At 40.4% G+C, this 19,785-nt stretch overlaps 1 protein-coding gene across 1 annotated transcript in view; it reads right to left on the bottom strand.

The window, feature by feature from the left end:
* TAF4B (TAF4b RNA polymerase II, TATA box binding protein (TBP)-associated factor, 105kDa) overlaps window positions 1–19,785 on the bottom strand; it is a 74,467-nt gene that overhangs the window by 19,232 nt on the left and 35,450 nt on the right. Inside the window, exons 10-13 of the mRNA XM_014541468.1 lie at window positions 19,623–19,728; window positions 14,627–14,796; window positions 9,713–9,843; window positions 1,367–1,492 (exon numbers count right to left, since the gene is read on the bottom strand). Coding sequence (XP_014396954.1) covers window positions 1,367–1,492; window positions 9,713–9,843; window positions 14,627–14,796; window positions 19,623–19,728 — 533 coding nt within the window. The remainder of the gene's footprint in view (window positions 1–1,366; window positions 1,493–9,712; window positions 9,844–14,626; window positions 14,797–19,622; window positions 19,729–19,785) is intronic.

The following is a 19,785-nucleotide window of genomic DNA, read 5'->3' on the forward strand; positions in this document are numbered from 1 at the left end:
GATCCGCCCTGCTCTGTGCATGACAGGGCAGCGCCCAAACTCCCCAATCGGCCCTGCTCTGAGCCTGACCAGGGGCTGCACTTAGGGATTGGGCCTGCCCTCTGCCACCTGGGAGCAGGCCTAAGCCAGCAGGTCGTTATCTGCCGAGGGGTCCCAGACTGCGAGAGGGCACAGGCCGGGCTGGGGGACCCCCCTCCCCCCGCGTGCACAAATTTTTGTGCACCGGGCCTCTAGTATATATATATTTTTAAAAGCGCAATGTGGAACATCATGTAGTAGAAGAGTAAGTGAGGAATATAGTACTGGCCTAGTGTTGTCTCATTGAACATAATTTACCACTGGCCAGCCTCCAAATTCTCACACAGAAAAAAAAAAAAGAAGATGCAGAGACAGAGAAATACCGAACAGACCATCAAACCTCAGAGGGAAGGCGGGGGGGGGCTGGGAGGAGGAGGTAAGAGAGCAACCAAAAGACTTATACGCATGCATATTAGCACAACCCATGGACATGGACACTGGGGCAGTGGGGGCTTGTCCTGGGGGTGGGAGTGGCCGGGGAGGGGTCGATGGGGCAAAAAGGAGACTGATAATACTGCAAACAATAAAAATAAAAAGAATCTTGGTCAAGGAGATGAGCATTCTTCATATATTTCTGGCAACTTTTTGGCAAGCATGATATAATTTTTTAAAAATTGTTTCTGAAAAGCGATTACAATGTAATTAGGAACAAATACTCTAAAAGGAGTGGCTGCCAAGAACACTAGAAACTAGCACTAAGGTATTTAAAACACAAAACGAAACTAGTATCCAACTCGAAGGCTACGCAAAGGCCCAGACCTGGGAAGAAAGGTGGGGCAACATGCGAACTGCAGTGGGATGAGCTTCCCTCCCCGGCACCTGCAGCCCCGGCGGATGTTTCACAGGGAAGAGGAATAAATAACAGCATCCCCCGTTCCCTCTTTACTCCCTCTCTAACCCATGTCTGGAATCCTACAGTTTGTTCCATAAAATCCTAATTACTCTTAATTTTACCCATACCTTGCTGCCTGTCTACCTTCCCAATTTTCCTCTCTCAACTTCAACGTGCTTGGCATAGATCAATCATATAGCTAAAAACACCATGAAAGTTGTATGAAACATTTGTTGGGGTGATGCGAGGCAGACAGAAATTGAGAAGGAGGTATCTCAATAAACTAAATTAAATGAAAGCCACCGTACCCTCCCATCCTGGGTGTGAGAAACTTTATCAAAAGAAATCCTTGAGAGAAAGCGGAAGCCTGGTAAAACCAGGACAGTCAACCAACGAGGAAAGCAGTTCTGCCCTCCTTGCCAGGCATGCTCTCTCGGGGGCCAGGCTGGGCCTCACCTTGGCTGCCTTCAGCAATATTTCTCTTTCTTCTAAATCCTTTCTCTGCTTCTCCAGTTGATCCAGCTTTTCGAGAAATTTGAGCTGTGACCTGGTATCACTAGACAGGATGTAATTTTCACTTGTCTGGAAATAAAAAAAAGTTTTATGATGATCCTAGGCAACACCTTCTACATTAGGTCTTGTTACAAACCAGCTAACAGCAGGAACAGCAATATACAACAGGGTCGCTAATTTTTCAGAAGTATTATTTTAACTTGTTAAACAAACATAACAAAAAAAGAACTTTAATCACCCTTAAAATTTGAGAAATGATTACGCATTTAAATTTCGAAGAGTTTTCCTAGTAAGCTTCATTGGGAAAGGGTGGGGGAATTCAGCCAAAGACCCTAACAAGAAGTAGAAAGCAACAGAGTGTAGCATTTAACTGTAATCTAAATCTTTTTAGTTAAATTACTGTCTGTCTGAGCAGACTTTAATATGATTAATTAAATCTTAGGCCTGTGAAGGATACAAACAAAACAACTGCTTCACTGAGAAATAGACCGAAGATGGAAGTTATCACTCTTGTTTCCACTGTCGGATCGCTCTGACCTTCTCAAGTGAATACAGTTCCCACCAGACTAGCAGCTGAGAGAAGATGGCGAACATTCAGATCGTAAACCCCGTTTTGAGGATTCCCTTCCGCCAAGCATGTCTAACTCGCGGCCCGCGGGCCGCACGCACCCACCACAAATATTTTTGCGGCCCAGCCAATGTAACGGGATGTAAGAAACATTTTAATAAAAATTTAGTGACTTAATTTTTACAATATCCTGTTGTACATAATTATTAATAACGAACTACAACGCTCCCTAATGACTGATTACTACAATCGTGTTGCATTCATTTCACTTTCGTGCCTTACGCAGGCACACCATTTCTCTCCACGGACTGACTTGTTCGGTGTGCGCAACAGGAAATATTCCGCTTTCGGACAACAAGAAAAATAGGTTTCTTTGCACTACACTTATTAATTTGTGCGGTTATCCAGTGTCTGGTAAGTAAATGTTCAAGAAAAAAATATTAATTTTTATTAATATGTTCTATTATTTTGTTAACAATTACTCATTTATTTCATCCCTTTGTATTCAGCATGTCTCTATCGAAATAAACGTACGTTTCTATGAAAATTGAAGCTTTCGTGTGTTTTTTTTGCAGCCCACATAAACTTAAGCCTTGTTTATTTGACCCATTTTGCCTTTGAGTTTGACATGCTTGCCTTCAGCTATGAACTTGGGCAGACCTACGTTAAAAGAAATTAAGTATCCTATGTAACCCTATATAATAAAAGCCTAATAGGTAAATTGTTCGACTGGGAGTTCAACTGCTCGATATGATGTGCGCTGACCACCAGGGGGCGGTGTGGAGCATGGCAGGCATTGGCGATACAGTACTGGCAGTGGGCGGCAGTGGAGGTGCTGCCGGCCTCAATGGGCCCCAAGAACGGGACCATGGTGAGATGGTAGAGCAGGTGAGCGGCCGGCGTCAGTCCAAGGTGGTTGCAAGTGGGGACCCGATCGCCCCACCAATCGCCCCGCAGGCAGGATGGTGGAGCAGGTGAGGGGGTGGCACCAGGCCACAGCAGGCTGCCAGGCAGGGCGCCAGGCGGGGCTGCAGGGCTGCGAGCTGGGGCTGGGAGCCTGGGGCCCGATCCCTGCAGGCCACCCTGAGGGACCTCACCCGTGCACAAATTCGTGTACCAGGCCTCTAGTACACTTTGTAAATGAGAGCCATAACAGAAGAATAATTATGTCTTAATTGATCCATAAAATGGTAAAATTTACGTTGTTTCATTTATTCTGATATTTTAGAGTATAAAACCGTGCTTTCCAATCTAAATACTTTGTTATTTTCTTCATCTGATCCGATAACCTACCCCTCCCCTCTAATGCATGGATGAGTGTGCGTACTTGTGGTGGAGGGGAATTTCCCATCAATATGTGAGACACCTTGCCTCCATTCGCCTAGTGATTCAGACATCAAGCTACAGGAGAGGGACCAAGGAGACTGTGTAATTGGGAAACTTGGAATGTTTCTAAACATTCAGTCCAACAGCCAGTCTGGCTTGTAAACCATGGGTACAGCACCACTCCCAGCTTTGTTTTACCCCATGCTTATGGCTGATCCAATTAACTGGGACTGAAAGATTTCCTATGTCCAAGATTCTTTTTAAATTAAATGTTATTGTTGGTATTTCACTAGATCACAGAGTGTTGCATAGTATAACGAACAAAGCTGTATTAGTGCTACTTATTTAACTTCACATATAATAACAAAAAGAATTCTCAAGTGCTTTCTAAGTTAAATAATACAAGATAGAATATGGAATACATTATAGGCCAACCATAGAGATATAAACATAATAACCAGTGGTTTCTTAAATACTTCATCCTTACAATTTCTGTGTTCAGATACACTGGAGATCTTTTACTTTACAAAGACAACAAACAGTAAATTAAAAAGGGACACAGACTTTCTAAACTTTAACCCAATCTCACTCCCACACTGAGGTTCCTCTTCTCCCCCGACTGTATAAAGCCATCGCTGGCTTCATGAATGATCCTTACTGTTCTCTTCCACATACAAAACAAGTGAGTGCGTTCTCCTCTCCTACTGAGTACCTGACCTTATTTCAACGACAGTACCCCCATCTCATCCTGTTCCCTCCTGCCTACCCAGTGGCCTAACTGAAGATTTCATGCACCACAAGGTATGGTTTAGCAATAAAAATACAAGGACCTAGACCAGTGGTTCCCAACGTGGGGCACATGCCCCACTGGGGGGCAATGTAATTTTTAAGGGGGGCAATTCGAGAATGAATTATTAACAGTGAATTTTTTGTATTTCTTATGGTTCTAGGGGTCTCATATACAGTATATAAACATATTTATGCATTTCAGTTCTGTTTTGAAACTTTATTTGCTATTTTTAATATCAATTCATATATTATTATTCTTTTAACCATTTCTTAGTGATGTCTTCCTCAGTACTTCAACTGTCCTTTTGTTCTTTTATTTTTCTCTTTCATGGATTCCATGTTCTTTGGAAGATTGTTTAGACCAAGTCAATGGCCTTTTAGGCTTCCTCCACGTGAATAGGAGCTCACTTTTTGAATAATAAAGAATAAGAATTCTATGTCACAGGCGGGGCTCAGGATTTTAGAGGTGCTTAGGTGGGGCGTGGCCAAAAGAAGGTTGGAAACCACTGACCTAGACCAAATGCTAACATCGTCAGTGAATCCCTGCTAAGGGAAGACCACAGTCCCTTTCTACTGGAAGCACTGAAGCCCCCTTACAGCTGCGGACATGCGAGCTGTCATCTTTCTTCCGCGGGAAAACACCTGGCAGACAGATCAAAAGCTTTGTACCGGACGTCACTTTCTACTTCCTCACTGAAATCTCAGTCTATGGACTGTGATTGATTAGAGAATTATATCTCACCAGGCGAAAGGTTATCAAAAGCAGATGGATTTGAAATGGGGGGGGGGGGGAAATTTTGCTTTTAATAAAAGTAGCTCACTTTTGTGAAATTCATGGAGTAAGGACATACAGAAGATCAAGAGACATATGAAAACATGCTCAAAGTCACTCATCATCCGAGAGGTGCAAATCAAAATGACAATAAGGTACCATCTCACACCTGTCAGAATGGCTACCATCAACAAATAAACAAACGACAAGTGCTGGCGAGGATGCTGAGAAAAAGGAACCCTCGTGCACTGCGGGTGTAATGCAGACTGGTGCAGCCACTGTGGAGAACAGTATGGAGTTTCCTGAAATATTTCTTTTTAGATAAATAATGATTTGCATTAGAGTAAATGAGTCTCCACCATGTGCTATCAAATTCTATTTTATGCTCTTTTCAAATAAAGATATGAAAAATGCTGTGCTGAAAAAAAAAATTCATGGAGTAAAATTTCCCACACTGTACAGATAAAAAAATATATCCTTTCAGGGATGAACTGAAATATAAAGACAGGGCCAATGCTCTGACACAAAGATTATTACAATCAAAGTCTTAAAATAAGTATAAGTTTTGAAAATGTTTTTATTGATTTCAGAGAGAGGGAAAGAGATAGAAACATAGATGAGAGAGAAACATTGATTGATAGGCTGCCTCCTGCACGCCCCCTACTGGGGATCAAGCTCACAACCCAGGCATGTGCCCTGACCGAGAATCGAACCGTGACCTCCTAGTGCAGGGATGGAGAACCTTTTGAGCTTGGCGTGTCGGCATTTTGAAAAACCCTAACTTAACTCTGGTGCCGTGACACATATAGAAATTTTTTGATATTTGCAACCATAGTAAAACAAAGACTTATATTTTTGATATTTATTTTATATATTTAAATGCCATTTAACAAAGAAAAATCAACCAAAAAATGAGTTTGTGTGTCAGCTCTGACATGCGTGTCATAGGTTCGCCATCACTGTCCTAGTGCGTGGGACGATGCTCAACCACTGAACCATCCCCGCCAGGCCAAAATAATCTTGCAGTAGATCCAAATATAACGAAATGATGACCATTTCTCTTTAAAGGATAATGTGGCTGCCTTTCCATGCGCACAAATTCAGACGGGGCACTGACTGTATTAAGGAGCGAGTGTGGAGGAAGGTGAGAGGGGAAAATCAATCAGGACAGGCAGTAGACACAGAAAGCTAAGAAGGTATGAGCTTCACGCTAAGTTATTCAGGGAGGTTCCAGGTGAGGCAGAAACTATTCATATTGCAAAGGGTAACCAAATCCTTGGAACACATGCTACTGACATACAACAGAAGAATTCCATCTGAAGGCTGTACACAATAGAGCTCTGCAGACAACTCAGAATAGTCAGCTCTACCTGGAAAATTCTATTCCACACTAAACTGTACATGTTACATTTTGTATAGAAACTGCCCATCGTAAGCAGAAGTGCACTATGTACCTCTGAACCAACAGGGTGATGGAGGCAGGAATAGTGGAGAATCCAAGTTTGAAAAGTTATGATTCTAAATATATTCAGCCCTGGCTCAGTGGTTAAGAGTGTTGGCCAGCCCCCTGGAGAGTCACTGGGTTCTATTCAGTCAAGGGTAGGGTTGCAATTTCCATCCCAACCTCAGCTGGGGCTCATGCAAGAGGCAACCAATGGATGTCTCTCTCACATGGATGTTTCTCTCTCCTCTTTCATACTCCCCCCTCCCTTCCACTCAAAAAAAAAATAAAATCAATGGGAAAAATATCCTTACTTCTTGAGCGAGGATTTTTAAAAATATATCCACAGCCCTAACTGGTTTGGCTCAGTCCCAAGTTCGATTCCTGTCAAGGGCATGTACCCTGGTTGCAGGCACATCCTCAGTAGGGGGTGTGCAGGAGGCAGCTGATCGATGTTTCTCTCTCATCAATGTTTCTCTCTATCCCTCTCCCTTACTCTCTGTAAAAAAAAAAAAAAAATCAATAAAATATATTTATTAAAAAAAATACACACACACACACAAAACCTCTGGCTGGTGTGGCTCAATGGTTTGGAACATTGTCCCATAAACTGAAAGGTTGTGGGTTCTATTCCTAGTCAGGTTTCAGTCAGCGCATGTGCAGGAGGCAGCTGGTCAATGTTTCACTTTCTCATCAGTGTTCCTTTTCTCTCTCTCACTCTCTCTCCCTTCCTCTCACTCTAAAATCAAACATATCCTCAGGTGAGGATGAAAAAGAAATTTAAAGTTATAAAATACACACACACACAGGGAATGAGAAGTACACAAACAATAGATCAATTAAACAAACAAAAAAGGCAGTAACAGAGGAAATGAGACAGAAAATAGTGAAATAGAAGTTCTTCCTTATCAGTAATTACTTTAAATGTAAATGGATTAAACTAGCCAATCAAAAGGTAGAGACTGGCAGAATGGATAAAAAAACATAATCCAACTATATGCTGTCTATAAGAGATTCACTTTAGATTAAAGCACATAAAAGGTTGAAAGTGAAAGATGAAAAAAGATATTCCATGTGAAAAACAACCAAAAGAAAACAGGGGTGGTTATATTAATATCAGGCAAGATAGACTTTCAGTCAAAAATGGTTAAAAGAGATAAGCTACTACATATAGTGACAGAAGAGTCCATTCATCAAGAAAACATACACACCAGGGCCTTTGCCCTGAAGGGTCATAGGTTCGATTCCGATCAAGGGCACATACCTGGATTGCAGGTTTGACCCCAGATCCCAATCGGGGTGCATACAGGAGACAACCAATTGGGGTGTGTGTGTGTGTGTGTGTGTGTGTGTGTGTGTGTGTGTCTTCTCTCTCCCCCTCTTTCCCTTGCCTTCCACTATCTCTAAAAAAAAAAAAAAATCAATGGAAAAAATATCTTCAGGTGAGGATTCAAAAAGAAGATATACAAATTAAAGTGGCCAAATATATGAAGCAAACATTGACAGAACTAAAAAAAAACATTGACAGAACTAAAAAGAGATATAGTTCAATAATAATACCTGAATTCTTCAATTGATCCCTTTGAATAATGGGTAGAATATCTAGACATAAGATCAATAAGGAAATGGAGAACGTAACACAATAAACTAACTAGATCTAGCAGACACACACAAACACTCCACCCAGCAACAGCAGAATCTATATTTTTCTCAAGGGCACATGGAACGTTCTCCAAGACAGACCATAAGCTAGGCCACAAAACAAGTCTCAATAAATTTAAAATGATTAAATCACACAAAGAATCTTCTCTGACCACAATAAAATGAAGCTAGAAATCAAGAATACGAAGGAAAATGGAAATTTCACAAAAATGTGGAAATTAAACAACAAACTCTAAAACACCTGTGAAAAATTGCCACTCTTAATCAACCAATGAATGAATCAAAGAAATCTCAAGGGAAATTAGAAAATAAAGAGGAATGAAAACAAAAACACATGTATCAAAACTTATTTATGTAGTGAAAGCACTGCTCTGGGGGAAATTTAGAGCAGTAAATGCCTACATTTAAAAAGGAAAATCTTACATATCAGTAATTTGCTTTTACCGCTTAAAGAACTAAAATAAAAATTAAAGTAGGATCATTACTGATCTTTTCTTTTTAAAATATATTTTATTGATTTTTTACAGAGAAGAAGGGAGAGGGATAGAGAGTTAGAAACATCAGTGAGAGAGAAACATCGATCAGCTGCCTCCTGCACGCCCCCCACTGGGGATGTGCCCGCAACCAAGGTACATGCCCTTGACCGGAATCGAACCTGGGACCTTTCAGTCCACAGGCCTACGCTCTATTCACTGAGCTAAACCAGTTAGGGCAGATCATTACTGATCTTACAGAAATAAAAAGGATGATAAGAGAAAGCTATGAATAATTATATGCCCTAGAAGAAACAAAGTCTAGAAACATACCCAAGAAATACTGATCTTGGGCTTTTTAAAGCTTTTTCTTCTTCTCATCACATATTTTTAAGTCAGTCCAACAAATTCCGACAAGGATTTATACAAGTGAGGACCTCAGCAACTATATAAATAGCCCTTCCAAGGTTCTAAATGAAGCAGAAAGGAGAGAAAATATGACGATTCCTCCAGGGATGTGCCGGTGGCCAATGCCGCCCTGGCGTCTTTGAACCTAAGGCGAGGACAGCACCACATGACCACTCTTGCAAACTCAAAACCACATGAGGCTTCCCACACCCCATGTTGTACAAAACCGAGGTGTAAACATTCTTGACATTGGGGGAAAGCTTGATCTTTATCCTTTTTCTTTTCATCCCTCACCTCTCCCCGAGTACCGTCATTCAAATCAATCAAGGGCTTTCATCTTGACGGTGGCAACTGATGTGGTTCACACCATTAGGGGCAGACAGGCCATCCTGTCTTCAACTGTTTTCGATATAAAAGTAGTCAAGACGAGAATGAGTGGCACCAGTATTAGCACCGAGGCAATGATGTGACTGACTGAGAGGAACAGGAGTGTGAGCAGAGCACAGACCCCTGAAGAGGGCAGAGCCACACAGTGTTCTGTTCTAACACATCTCCTCCCCCATCACAAGCTGAGGAGGAGAAGCCTCGGCCAGAGCAGATGCGTATGTCAATTTACCCTGGCACTGAAGCTTTGGATACCATTTTAAACTCCATTTTAAACTTTGTTTGTCACGTAAGCGAATTAAGGAAGGCAAATTAGGAATGTGATTTTAATTTTCTACCAACATAAAGTATGTCTCAATCATTTTCTTTAAAAATATACTTAGAATAGAAATCCATACCAAAAGAACTACTGTGAGCATGACAAAGAGGCAAGAAGAACCTCGCCTGCTCGCGCGATTCCCTTTACCTTGTAGGCTGTCATTCGGTGCCGGGCAATGGTGGTCAGCTTTTCCAGGAGGCCTCGCAGCCGCTCCTGTGTTGCATGGGAGATCAAACTCACGGCCTCGGAGCTCAGTTCCGTGATGTCGTGCTTTCTGCCTGTGCAAGCAGAGGAACCAGGATGTGTTTTGGTGGAGGCTGATAATGGAAATAATTAGCACAGCAGGCATTCTGTTCCCCCTGGAAGTCAGACCCATTATGAATAAAGGTTTGGAGATTATGATTTTCCTGGTAAAGTCACAACTTCAAAGATCTTAGACATTATATTAATAAAACCTAGCCTGAAGCCTCAGAAAATATAGACATTGTTTCGCTTAGCCTCTAGGATCATTCTCCTTGCAAGGTCATTTATAGGACAAAGTTAATAAGAACACAAATCAAGCCTAGCATTCAGGGAGAAAAATGGTAACTGCAGAAATCAGTGCTGTATTCTGTTAATTTTACTAATGAAAAAAATAGAAAATTACACTTAGTCCTATTTGACACTGCTAACAATTTCTGGCATTTCATTGAATTCAGATTGTGAATTTCTGTTAATGCCTTGTCTACAGACATACCTATACTCCTTTTGTCCATTACCAATCTGCTGACATTCAAAATGGGTTCAAAGTCTCCTCATTCCATCCATCCATTTGAATCACTTCTCTTTCACTGTCTCTCCTTCCTACTCTGAAACCAGACTTTCACTCTTCCTCTTACTAACTAGAAAGAAACTCTTAGGAAAACATACCCAAAGGCAGAAGTTCATTTACAAGTCAACCTTATCACTATTTAAATAGTGATTCTCCAGCTTGGTGAAACCACCTAGATCAACAGAGACCTAAATCTAAAGATATAAGTAATTAGGTAGTGGAATTTAAATGAGCTTTTAATAGTGTTGCTGTGTTTGTTTTTTAATCCTCACCCAAGGATATTTTTTTCCTCACTGATTTTTAGAGAGAGTGGAAGGGAGGAGGAGAGACAGAGAGAGAGAGAGAGAGAGAGAGAGAGAGAGAGAGACATCGACTGATTGCCTCCCGCACACACCCCAAACTAGGCTGGGGATGGAGCTTGCAACAGAGGTAGGACTCGAACCCGCGGCCCTTCAGTCTTAGGGCAACACTCCAACCACTGAGCCAAACCAGCCAGGGCTGTTGTGTTTGTTTTTAACATATGCCTATACACAGAAATTTTAAAATATTAATTTGATTTTGCACTCTATCTGAAATAGTGTGAATGAGTATAGTAAAAACAAACTTTAATTAAAAGCCAAGAAATCTTAAATGCATTCTTTGACATTATTCCATAATCAGTGTTAAACTTTAATTCAAAATGTGGACTATAATAAACCAGATAGGAAGATTTAAAAAATTATCCAGCGGGAGCACCAAAGGCCACGAATTCCGTCTGGAGGCGTCTCTGAGCTCGCTTGGGCACCATGGGCAAAGCTCACCCCCCCGAGTTAAAGAAATTTATGGACAAGAAGTTATCATGGAAATTAAAGAGTGGCAGACATGTCCAAGGAATATTGCGGGATTTGACCCCTGTATGAATCTTGTGATGGATATGTATGGAGAGGCAACTGGTGGGCAAAGAACAATATTGGAGTGGTGGTAATATGAGGAAATAGTGCCATCATGTTAGAAGCCTTGGAACGAGTATAAAGAATGGCTGTAAGGGGAGCTATGGGGGGGGGGGGGGGGGGGAACATCTGTAATAATCTGAACAATAAAGATTAAAAAAAAAAAAGAATGGCTGTAGTCACCAGAGAAATCAACTGCTTCCACATGTTCCCTCTCCGCAGCACCTGCTTTACTACAATATAGAGTCCTGTCCATTTTCACATTCATCTTTTGTTAAATAAACTTCTGTACTGATCAAAAAAAACATTATCCAGCTTCTCCTAAGCCAAACCTTCAAAATGTACGTTACTACTTTCTAACAAACTGAATTCATCACCAACTTTAGATTCAAGAGGGGAAACCACACCACAAAGTCAAATCTACCAAAAGCACCAGCATAAACAGGTAGCGGGGACCTTCTGCAGAAGGGACGGGACTTCACACCCTCCAGTGACTAAACTACAGCTACACACGGGGGACAGGGAGTGACATGCCAGCTCAGGCTTAAACTAAAACAATGAACATTTTTAAATATTTAGTTTAGAAGGGGATCTTTGAAAATAATTTTACATGTATTTACAAAACAGTCAGTCATCCTATGGAAAGATACACTTTTCAAATATTAGAAATAAACAGGGCTGGATTTGTAAGCAATATCAGGATTTCATGAACAATCAAATGTTTAAATATCTTCACTAAACCTATTTTAAAAATGACAAAGTTAATACTGTAAGAAAAATCCCCACTGTGAAATAAAACACTTTGTTCAAGTCCACATAACTGATTAGGAGATCTAGTTGGTGTCTGCAAGCTTGCTGGGTGGTTTACAGAGGTCTGTGCGAGTTAGTGTACGTAATTACCAAGCAGAGAAAACACTGGCACGCTTACTCTAACATATTTAAGTAGAAAAATCTTCTTCCAAAATTTTAGGGGTAAATTTTTATTTTCTGTGACTAAGGAATGATCTTAGAGTTTTTAACCTGTTCAGTAAAAAGGGAATTTTACTAGAAATGGAAAACATTCCCAAAAATAACATAACTCCATTCACTCTATGGTCATTTTTTTTCAAGCTTAGGAAAATTCAGAAGTAAGAAGTTTTGCAATTTTTCATCCTGTTAAATGACAGGTTTGTGTTTCATCAAGAACTGAAAATACCAATAGTTGTCCCCAGAATTTTCCTTGAAAACAGAGGCTGCAAATTGAATGTGGTCTCTATTCAGTTTGTGTACACAATATGATGGGAATACAATTGTGCCTATTGCTTACACACTGTGTAAGCTGCTTGTGTAATAACAGCAGAGGGGAGCAGCTGACACACAGACCACACGGCTCACAAAGTGGCAAATATTTATTATCTGGCCCTTGCAGAAAACAATCGCCCATCCCTGTCCAAAAAGATTAAAAAATGCTCTTCCAGTGCTAAAAATTTTCCTACCATATAATCAATGTTCAAATCAAGCTAGAAATAAAATATGTAAGAGGGGCAAGGAGCTGACAAAATTACCTACTTACATGCTACCAAAGCTTCAGATAATTATATGGCTACAAATACCAGGAGTTCAAGTACCAGGAAATTTCCCAAGCTGTCACAGAAAAATATAGTGCTTGGGCTTGTTCCAAAATTAAAGAGCTGGCTCCTGTGCAGTACAGAATGCATATGGAAAGAAGGAAACTTGGAGAGAGAGAGGGAGAGAAGTCAAACAACACACAAGCAAACAGAAAACAAACAGTCAACTCTTCTGAACTCCTATCCCCCGGACTACGTGCACATGCTGGCTTTGCATGATGAAAGAAAGAGGATATGTACCCAACTTAAATCAGAGATAAAAAAAGTAGTAATAGCATAGTAGGAGCTCAAACATTTCTTTATTGAGTATTTTATAAAGTACAATATGTGAGAGTGATGCACTTTGTAGTCCTTAAATATACTGGGGGGATATAAAAAATCAGAAACCTTCCTATTTCTATTCGACCTTCGATATAAAATGGGAAGATCCCTGCTCAAGGGCACTCAAAGGCACTGGTACTGGCCCCAAATTCGACGCGGGTGAAGGAGACCTGCGCTCCAGCAAGCCCGGGGTCAGCACACAAGGAACAGGTACGTCACTTGCACAATACCTCGCCAGTCTGTCTCTTTCCCAGTTAATCTGAGGAGACTGCAGCCTTTCACATGAACGCAAGTTTGTTATTAAACAACAGAAAAGCCTTTTCACTCCAGAAAAAAAGCTATGTTCTCTTTAATTTCCTTTCATGTAATGTAGCCACCTAACAACCTACTGGACCTAGGAAGAACCCTAATATTCTAAATTAGTTCTTTTAAAGCAAGGGAGGGTTTGCATTTCAGGGCTGAAGATAAGAAAAAGGGGAATCACTCTCAATAGCTATTTCTTTCATAAACACAAACTTGTAACCTAAGTGTACATGTGTACGCATATAGGCCTAAAGACCAATCAAGGAAGAAGCAGGACAGAAAGAAAGTATATTATATGCACACTAGAGGCCCGGTGCACGGACTCGTGGTGGTGGGGTCCTTCGGCCTGGCCTGCACCCTCTCGCAAGCCAATCAAGGAAGAAGCAGGACAGAAAGAAATATATTATATGCACACTAGAGGCCCGGTGCACGGATTCATGTGCGGTGGGGTCCTTCGGCCTGGCCTGCGCCCTCTCGCAACCCCTGACCCTTCAGGGGATGTCGCAGAGACAGTTTTGGCACGATCCCTGCAGGGCACCGGGGGACCCCACGATGCACCGGGCCTCTAGCATGCATAGATCTTTGGTTAATCTCTTCCCTCCCTCCCCAATTCCCTCTGATATTCATCAGTCTGTTTCATGTTTCCATGCCTGCGGTTTCCACTCCTGCGCTGAACGTCTGCCCCCTGGTGGTCAGCGTGTGTCATAGTTACCAGATGGTTGGCCAGTCGCTTAGGTTTCTCTATCTATAAAAGCGTAATATGCAAATCGACTGAAGAGCCGAACAGCGGAATGGCTGTCCGGACAACCTTCCAGATGAAGCCTTCCGGATGAAGCCGGGGCTGCGAGGGCCTACTCTTGCACAAATTTCATGCATCGGGCCTCTAGTATACAGATATTCATATAAAAATATTAAGAAATATGAATAAAATATTATCTTCTATTTTTAAAATAAAATACTTCTTTCTATAGCACTCATGAAATCTATGTAAGCCTCAGAGTTCCAGGAAGACCAACCAAGGCCATTTCCTGGTATCACTGTCCCAGGAATGAGCAGTCCTATCAGGTCAACATCGTAAGCGGGCACTTACCAATGTCTAAAATTCTCCTCTGTAGAGCGCCAATGAAGAGAAATGGCTCATCTTCACACGACTGAATGAGCGTGCCAACCAGTTCAGAGTTTGTTGCTAAGATGCGGGCACTTTCCTCATTGAGGTTGACCCCGGCCATGAAAGTCACATCGTTGATGTCATCTTCATCCCTAATGGGAAGAGGAAGATCCAGCTTTGAGGGAGAGGCAGTGCTGGTGTTTACATGTGTGAATGATCTAAGAGACCTCAAAAGACACTTTACTCAATTCCCCCGAGCAAGAGAACTGAAGGATGGTGTCCTTCCCCGTAAGCCTTTCACATTAATTGGTAACTCTACCCATTGTGTACACATACCACCAGAAAAATAACCCAGAAGCAACTTTGTCTTCTAGCGCCCATCTCCCCTGCTCTTGGTTTAGTAAAGGAGATGCATCAAGAGGAATTGGAATTTATACTACCTTATCCACAAATCCCCTACACAAGGAAAGACAGACTTGTTTTCACCCAAGATGATTAAAAGCCCCCCACGTTCCCCAGTGCACTCCCCTGTCCACTGCGGGGCAGCAGAAATGACTCAGTCCTCAAGAGTCTGTACCTACATCAGACCCTGGAGAAGAGGCTTTCTTGACTAGCTATTCTGAAACTAAATGGTTAAAACACACTATTAATCATACAGCAGCAAAACAATGAATTACATTTGAAGCAAGGTAGAACATATGGTTAGTCTACACTAGAGAATCTGATTCCTGCAATATGAAAAAATGGACATTAAAGTTGGAGTAATACTATCTATGCAAATAACATGTAACCATCCTATATTATTTTCTCAAAGTGGCTTTTAAAGAAAAGTTTCAAAAATCACATTAAACTCCTAGCTGTTCAAAGACCTCCACTAACAGAAGTAATATATATGCATTATTCATCCATAAGCATTTCATTACTTTTCTCTAAAATATAAAGACTCTAAAAATACTTAACCATAAAGCATTATCACATTTTCCAAAAATCAACAATAATTCCTAATTATCATCAAATAGCCAGTCAGTTTAAACAGGCCTAACTATACAAACATGCGGAGGAAGTATGTTTGTCGCTTAGAATTCTGAAGTAGTGAGTGAAACATGAATCTCTGGCACCCTCAGGTGTTTAAGAAGGATAGTGCTACCGCTACTCATTCGGGTATACTGAGCAGAATAGAAAATAGGATTTTCTAAGTGGAAAAATCACAAACCAAAACATTTTCAGTTAAGCAAGTATTTTGAAAAAGTAGGCAGATATCACTGTTATTACACCTCATCCAGTTAAGTCAAGACAAGAGTTAATGCCACAAGAATACTTCCTTCTTACTAACAAGAGTCAACATTTCAACAATAACTGAAGTGATATTGATGTTACATATCCAAGGAAGCAAACTTAAATAAAAAGCGTGATGGCGAACCTTTTGAGCTCGGCATGTCAGCATTTTGGAAAACCCTAACTTAACTCTGGTGCCGTGTCACATATAGAAATTTTTTGATATTTGCAACCATAGTAAAACAAAGACTTATATTTTTGATATTTATTTTATATATTTAAATGCCATTTAACAAAGAAAAATCAACCAAAAAAATGAGTTCAGGTGTTACCTCTGACATGCGTGTCATAGGTTCGCCATCACTGCTCTAAGCTGTGTATACAACCACATGACTCAAATTACTGGAAAGCATTATATAATGGAAAACTGTAGCTCAGTGCAAAAAGCAAAGATATCAGCGTTAAAACTGAACTACGAAGGCCCAGGCCACATGAAGATGGGAGACAGAGTCCAGGGCCTATCCCATCTGACGTGTGCGGGACACAACTCGTGTGCTGAAGAACAGAGCGAATGCAAACTAGGATCCCCGGGCCATTACACACGCAACGGTCTCCCTACCTCCCCCCTACCTGACTGAGAGACTATCTTCTGTCCTGCTTATGCCACTGCTTTTTAGTTTTTCTGTTATCTACAACCTCACTGGAGTCTAACAATTATAATTAGAATGCATAAAATAGTCAATTCTCCCCCAAATTAATCTAATCACATCATCTCAATACAAAATTTTCATAGAACTGTCACGTTTCTAAAATTCATGTGCAATAGAAAAATAACAAGGAAAATCAAGGTATCTTTGATTTAAAAAGGGATAAAGCGAAAAAACATGCTCTATCAGATATAAAAACAAATACTGAAGTGGTAATAATTGAAAATGCAAAAATATTAACATAGACATAAAACAAAAACATAGAACTAAAATGAAATTCTATAGTTTACATTTCAGAACATAAGCTGCAAAATGGCAAATGACTGAGTCAGTTACAAAGAATTTGTAGCATGAGACATTTACAAAGATAAAAATCAAGAATTACTTAAGATAAAAGGGTATGTGTGCATATGTGAGGTGTGTGTGTGTGTACAGATATCTTGAAAAAGATATAGGATCACATCACTATGAGCTGTGGATAGGGACGGATTTCTTAGAATAGATCAAATTCAAAAGCCATAGAGGAATCCAATATTGTGACAAAACCTTCGTATAACAAAAGACACGAAAAACAGTGACAAGTTAAGCCAAAGAGTAAATACTTACATGTATAACAAATAATTACACACTCGCAAAAGTATATGAATCTAAAAAACAGTAAGAACTCAGCAAAAGTAATAAGCTAGAAATTTCCCAATGAAAATAGGAATGGTGACACTTTTGCCTCAGGCAGTAAGTGACTAGATTTACGAAGGAGAAATTACACATTACAACTAGACCAGCATAAGACATTCTCATTCCAGTGTTGCGTGCACAGACGTTGTCGAAAAGGTGTCAGTAAAAATAAGCAATGAGCAGCTATAAAGGCAGAACTGCCTCCGAGCGCATGCCTGAGGCAGCCCCAGCTCCTGGGCCTGTTACAGTGGAGAAACTGTCTAAGTCAGGTTCCCTAGAAAAAGGCTCACGTGGTCCCAATCAACAGTCACCCCCGTTTGCTGCAAGAAACAGCCATCAGTCCTCCCTGCAGTAAAGCAAACTGGACTGGGCCCTCAGGGTTCATCCAATTTACTAGCCAATAAGGTTTCAGATTCAACAATTCCATTTTTCACTTCTCAAGGTCTTATTTGGTTCTTTTTCAAATGTTTGTATTCATTTCTTAATAGGTAATTATTACTTGCTCATTTTTGTGATTCCACATTTTATTTTTAACCATTTCATAATAGTTTTTAATACTGAATACTTGATCATCCAATGTTTGAAATCACTGGAGTTCCAAAGGTGTTGCTCTTTCCCTGTAGTTTAAAGCAGGGTAACGCCCTGGCCGGTTTAGCTCAATGGATAGAGCGTCGGCCTGCGGAATGAAAGGTCCCAGGTTTGATTCCAGCCAAGGGCACATGCCCAGGTTGCAGACTGGATTCCCCAGCAGGGGGCGTGCAGGAGGCAGCCAATCAATGATTCCCTCTTATCACTGATTTTTAAAAAACAGGGTAACTTTTCTATACATGTGTTATCTGTGAAAGCGAACACATACATGGATAACAGAAAACAACAGAAAGACATTTTTAAACTGCTGAAAAGAGAGAGAAAAAAAGGCAACCCAAAATTCTAATCTTACTCCTGATCACATCATCTACATCAGTGGTTCTCAACCTTGGCTGCACATTAGAATCACCTGGGAATCTTTTTAAAATCCTGATTTCTAGGCCTCATCCTCCGGAAATTCTGTTTCTTTGTTATGGGGTGAGGCCACAACATTAGTAACAAAGAAACAGAATTTCCTGAGGATGAGGCCCAGAAATCAGGATTTTAAAAAGATTCCCAGGTAATTCTAATGTGCAGCCAAGATTGAGAACCACTGCTCTACATAAATAACCTAAAATAATCTGACTTGGAGAGCGACTGGCCTCTCATTATTGCTGGTGGGAATATAAATGGGACAGTCCCTGTGGTAAACAGTTTGATAGTTTAAGTACAGGTGCTCCTGGACTTAAGCCCCAGGAATTTGAATATATTTTAAGTCATAAATGCATTTAAAACAGCGAACCTACTGAACCTACCAGCTTGGCCTCAGCACCTTACACGCTCGGAACACTTACAGTAGCCTGCAGCTCAACGAAATCATCTCGCTGCTGCTGCCCCGCACCCTGCGAAAGTCGTAAAGCACTCTGCTAGCCCAGGAAATAGTAGCAATTCAAGATTCGAAGTACTGTTTCTAGTGAATGCATATAGTTTTCAAGGCACTATAAAGTCAAAAAATCATGAAGTTGAATTGTAGTAAATCCAGAAATCCAGGACCTTCTGTAGTTAAATACACACGTATGTAATGACCCAGCCATCATACTCCCACATATTTACTAGAGAGAAATGAGAATCTATGTTCATACAAAAATCTGTACGTAAATACTTATAGTGGCTTCATATATAATTGTTAAAAACTGAAAACCCAATGTTCATCAACAAGAAAAAGGATTTATTCATACAACAAATACTTCTCCCTAATGCAAAGAACAATTTTCTAATATTCATAATGACATAGGATATGAACTTCAAAAACATACTGCATAAAAAAATTCAGATGCAAAAGAGCAGATAATGTAATTTTTCATTTATGTGAAGAATAGACAAAAATGACCCATGGTGATAGATATAAAATAGTGGCTGTAGGAGGCAGGGACCGGGATATTGATTTTAACGGAGTATAAAAGCGATGGGTATGTTCTGCATCATGATCTGGGTGATGATTACCCCAGTGTACATGTTTGTCAAAACTCATTAAGATGTGCACTTAAAGTCTGTGCGTGCCAGGGCCGCGTGCACAGACATTGTCGAAAAGGTGTCAGCACTGTTTTGTTTATAAATTATACTCAAAGTTCTATTCGGTTTTTTTAAATGCATAAATATATTTATTATTAAAAGTACTATCTGTCATCTCTTTTCTTTTTTTGAAATGTCACTTCCTTAATCCAAATCAAGTTTTAACTATTTATTTTCTTTACCTCAAGGACGTTGCTCCATTCTCCTTTATTTTATCTTTCCGAATAGAAGATACTTGAAGAGGCAGAATTTTATTTCCTGGCAGGGTAGTTTGCTTTAGAATGGAAGCTACAAAAACAAACAAAGAAAAAAGCATGCTTTTAAATATACAATCAAGCTACATGA

The sequence above is a fragment of the Myotis brandtii genome, unplaced genomic scaffold, assembly GCF_000412655.1.
Source record: "Myotis brandtii unplaced genomic scaffold, ASM41265v1 scaffold107, whole genome shotgun sequence".
NCBI classification, from domain to species: domain Eukaryota; kingdom Metazoa; phylum Chordata; class Mammalia; order Chiroptera; family Vespertilionidae; genus Myotis; species Myotis brandtii.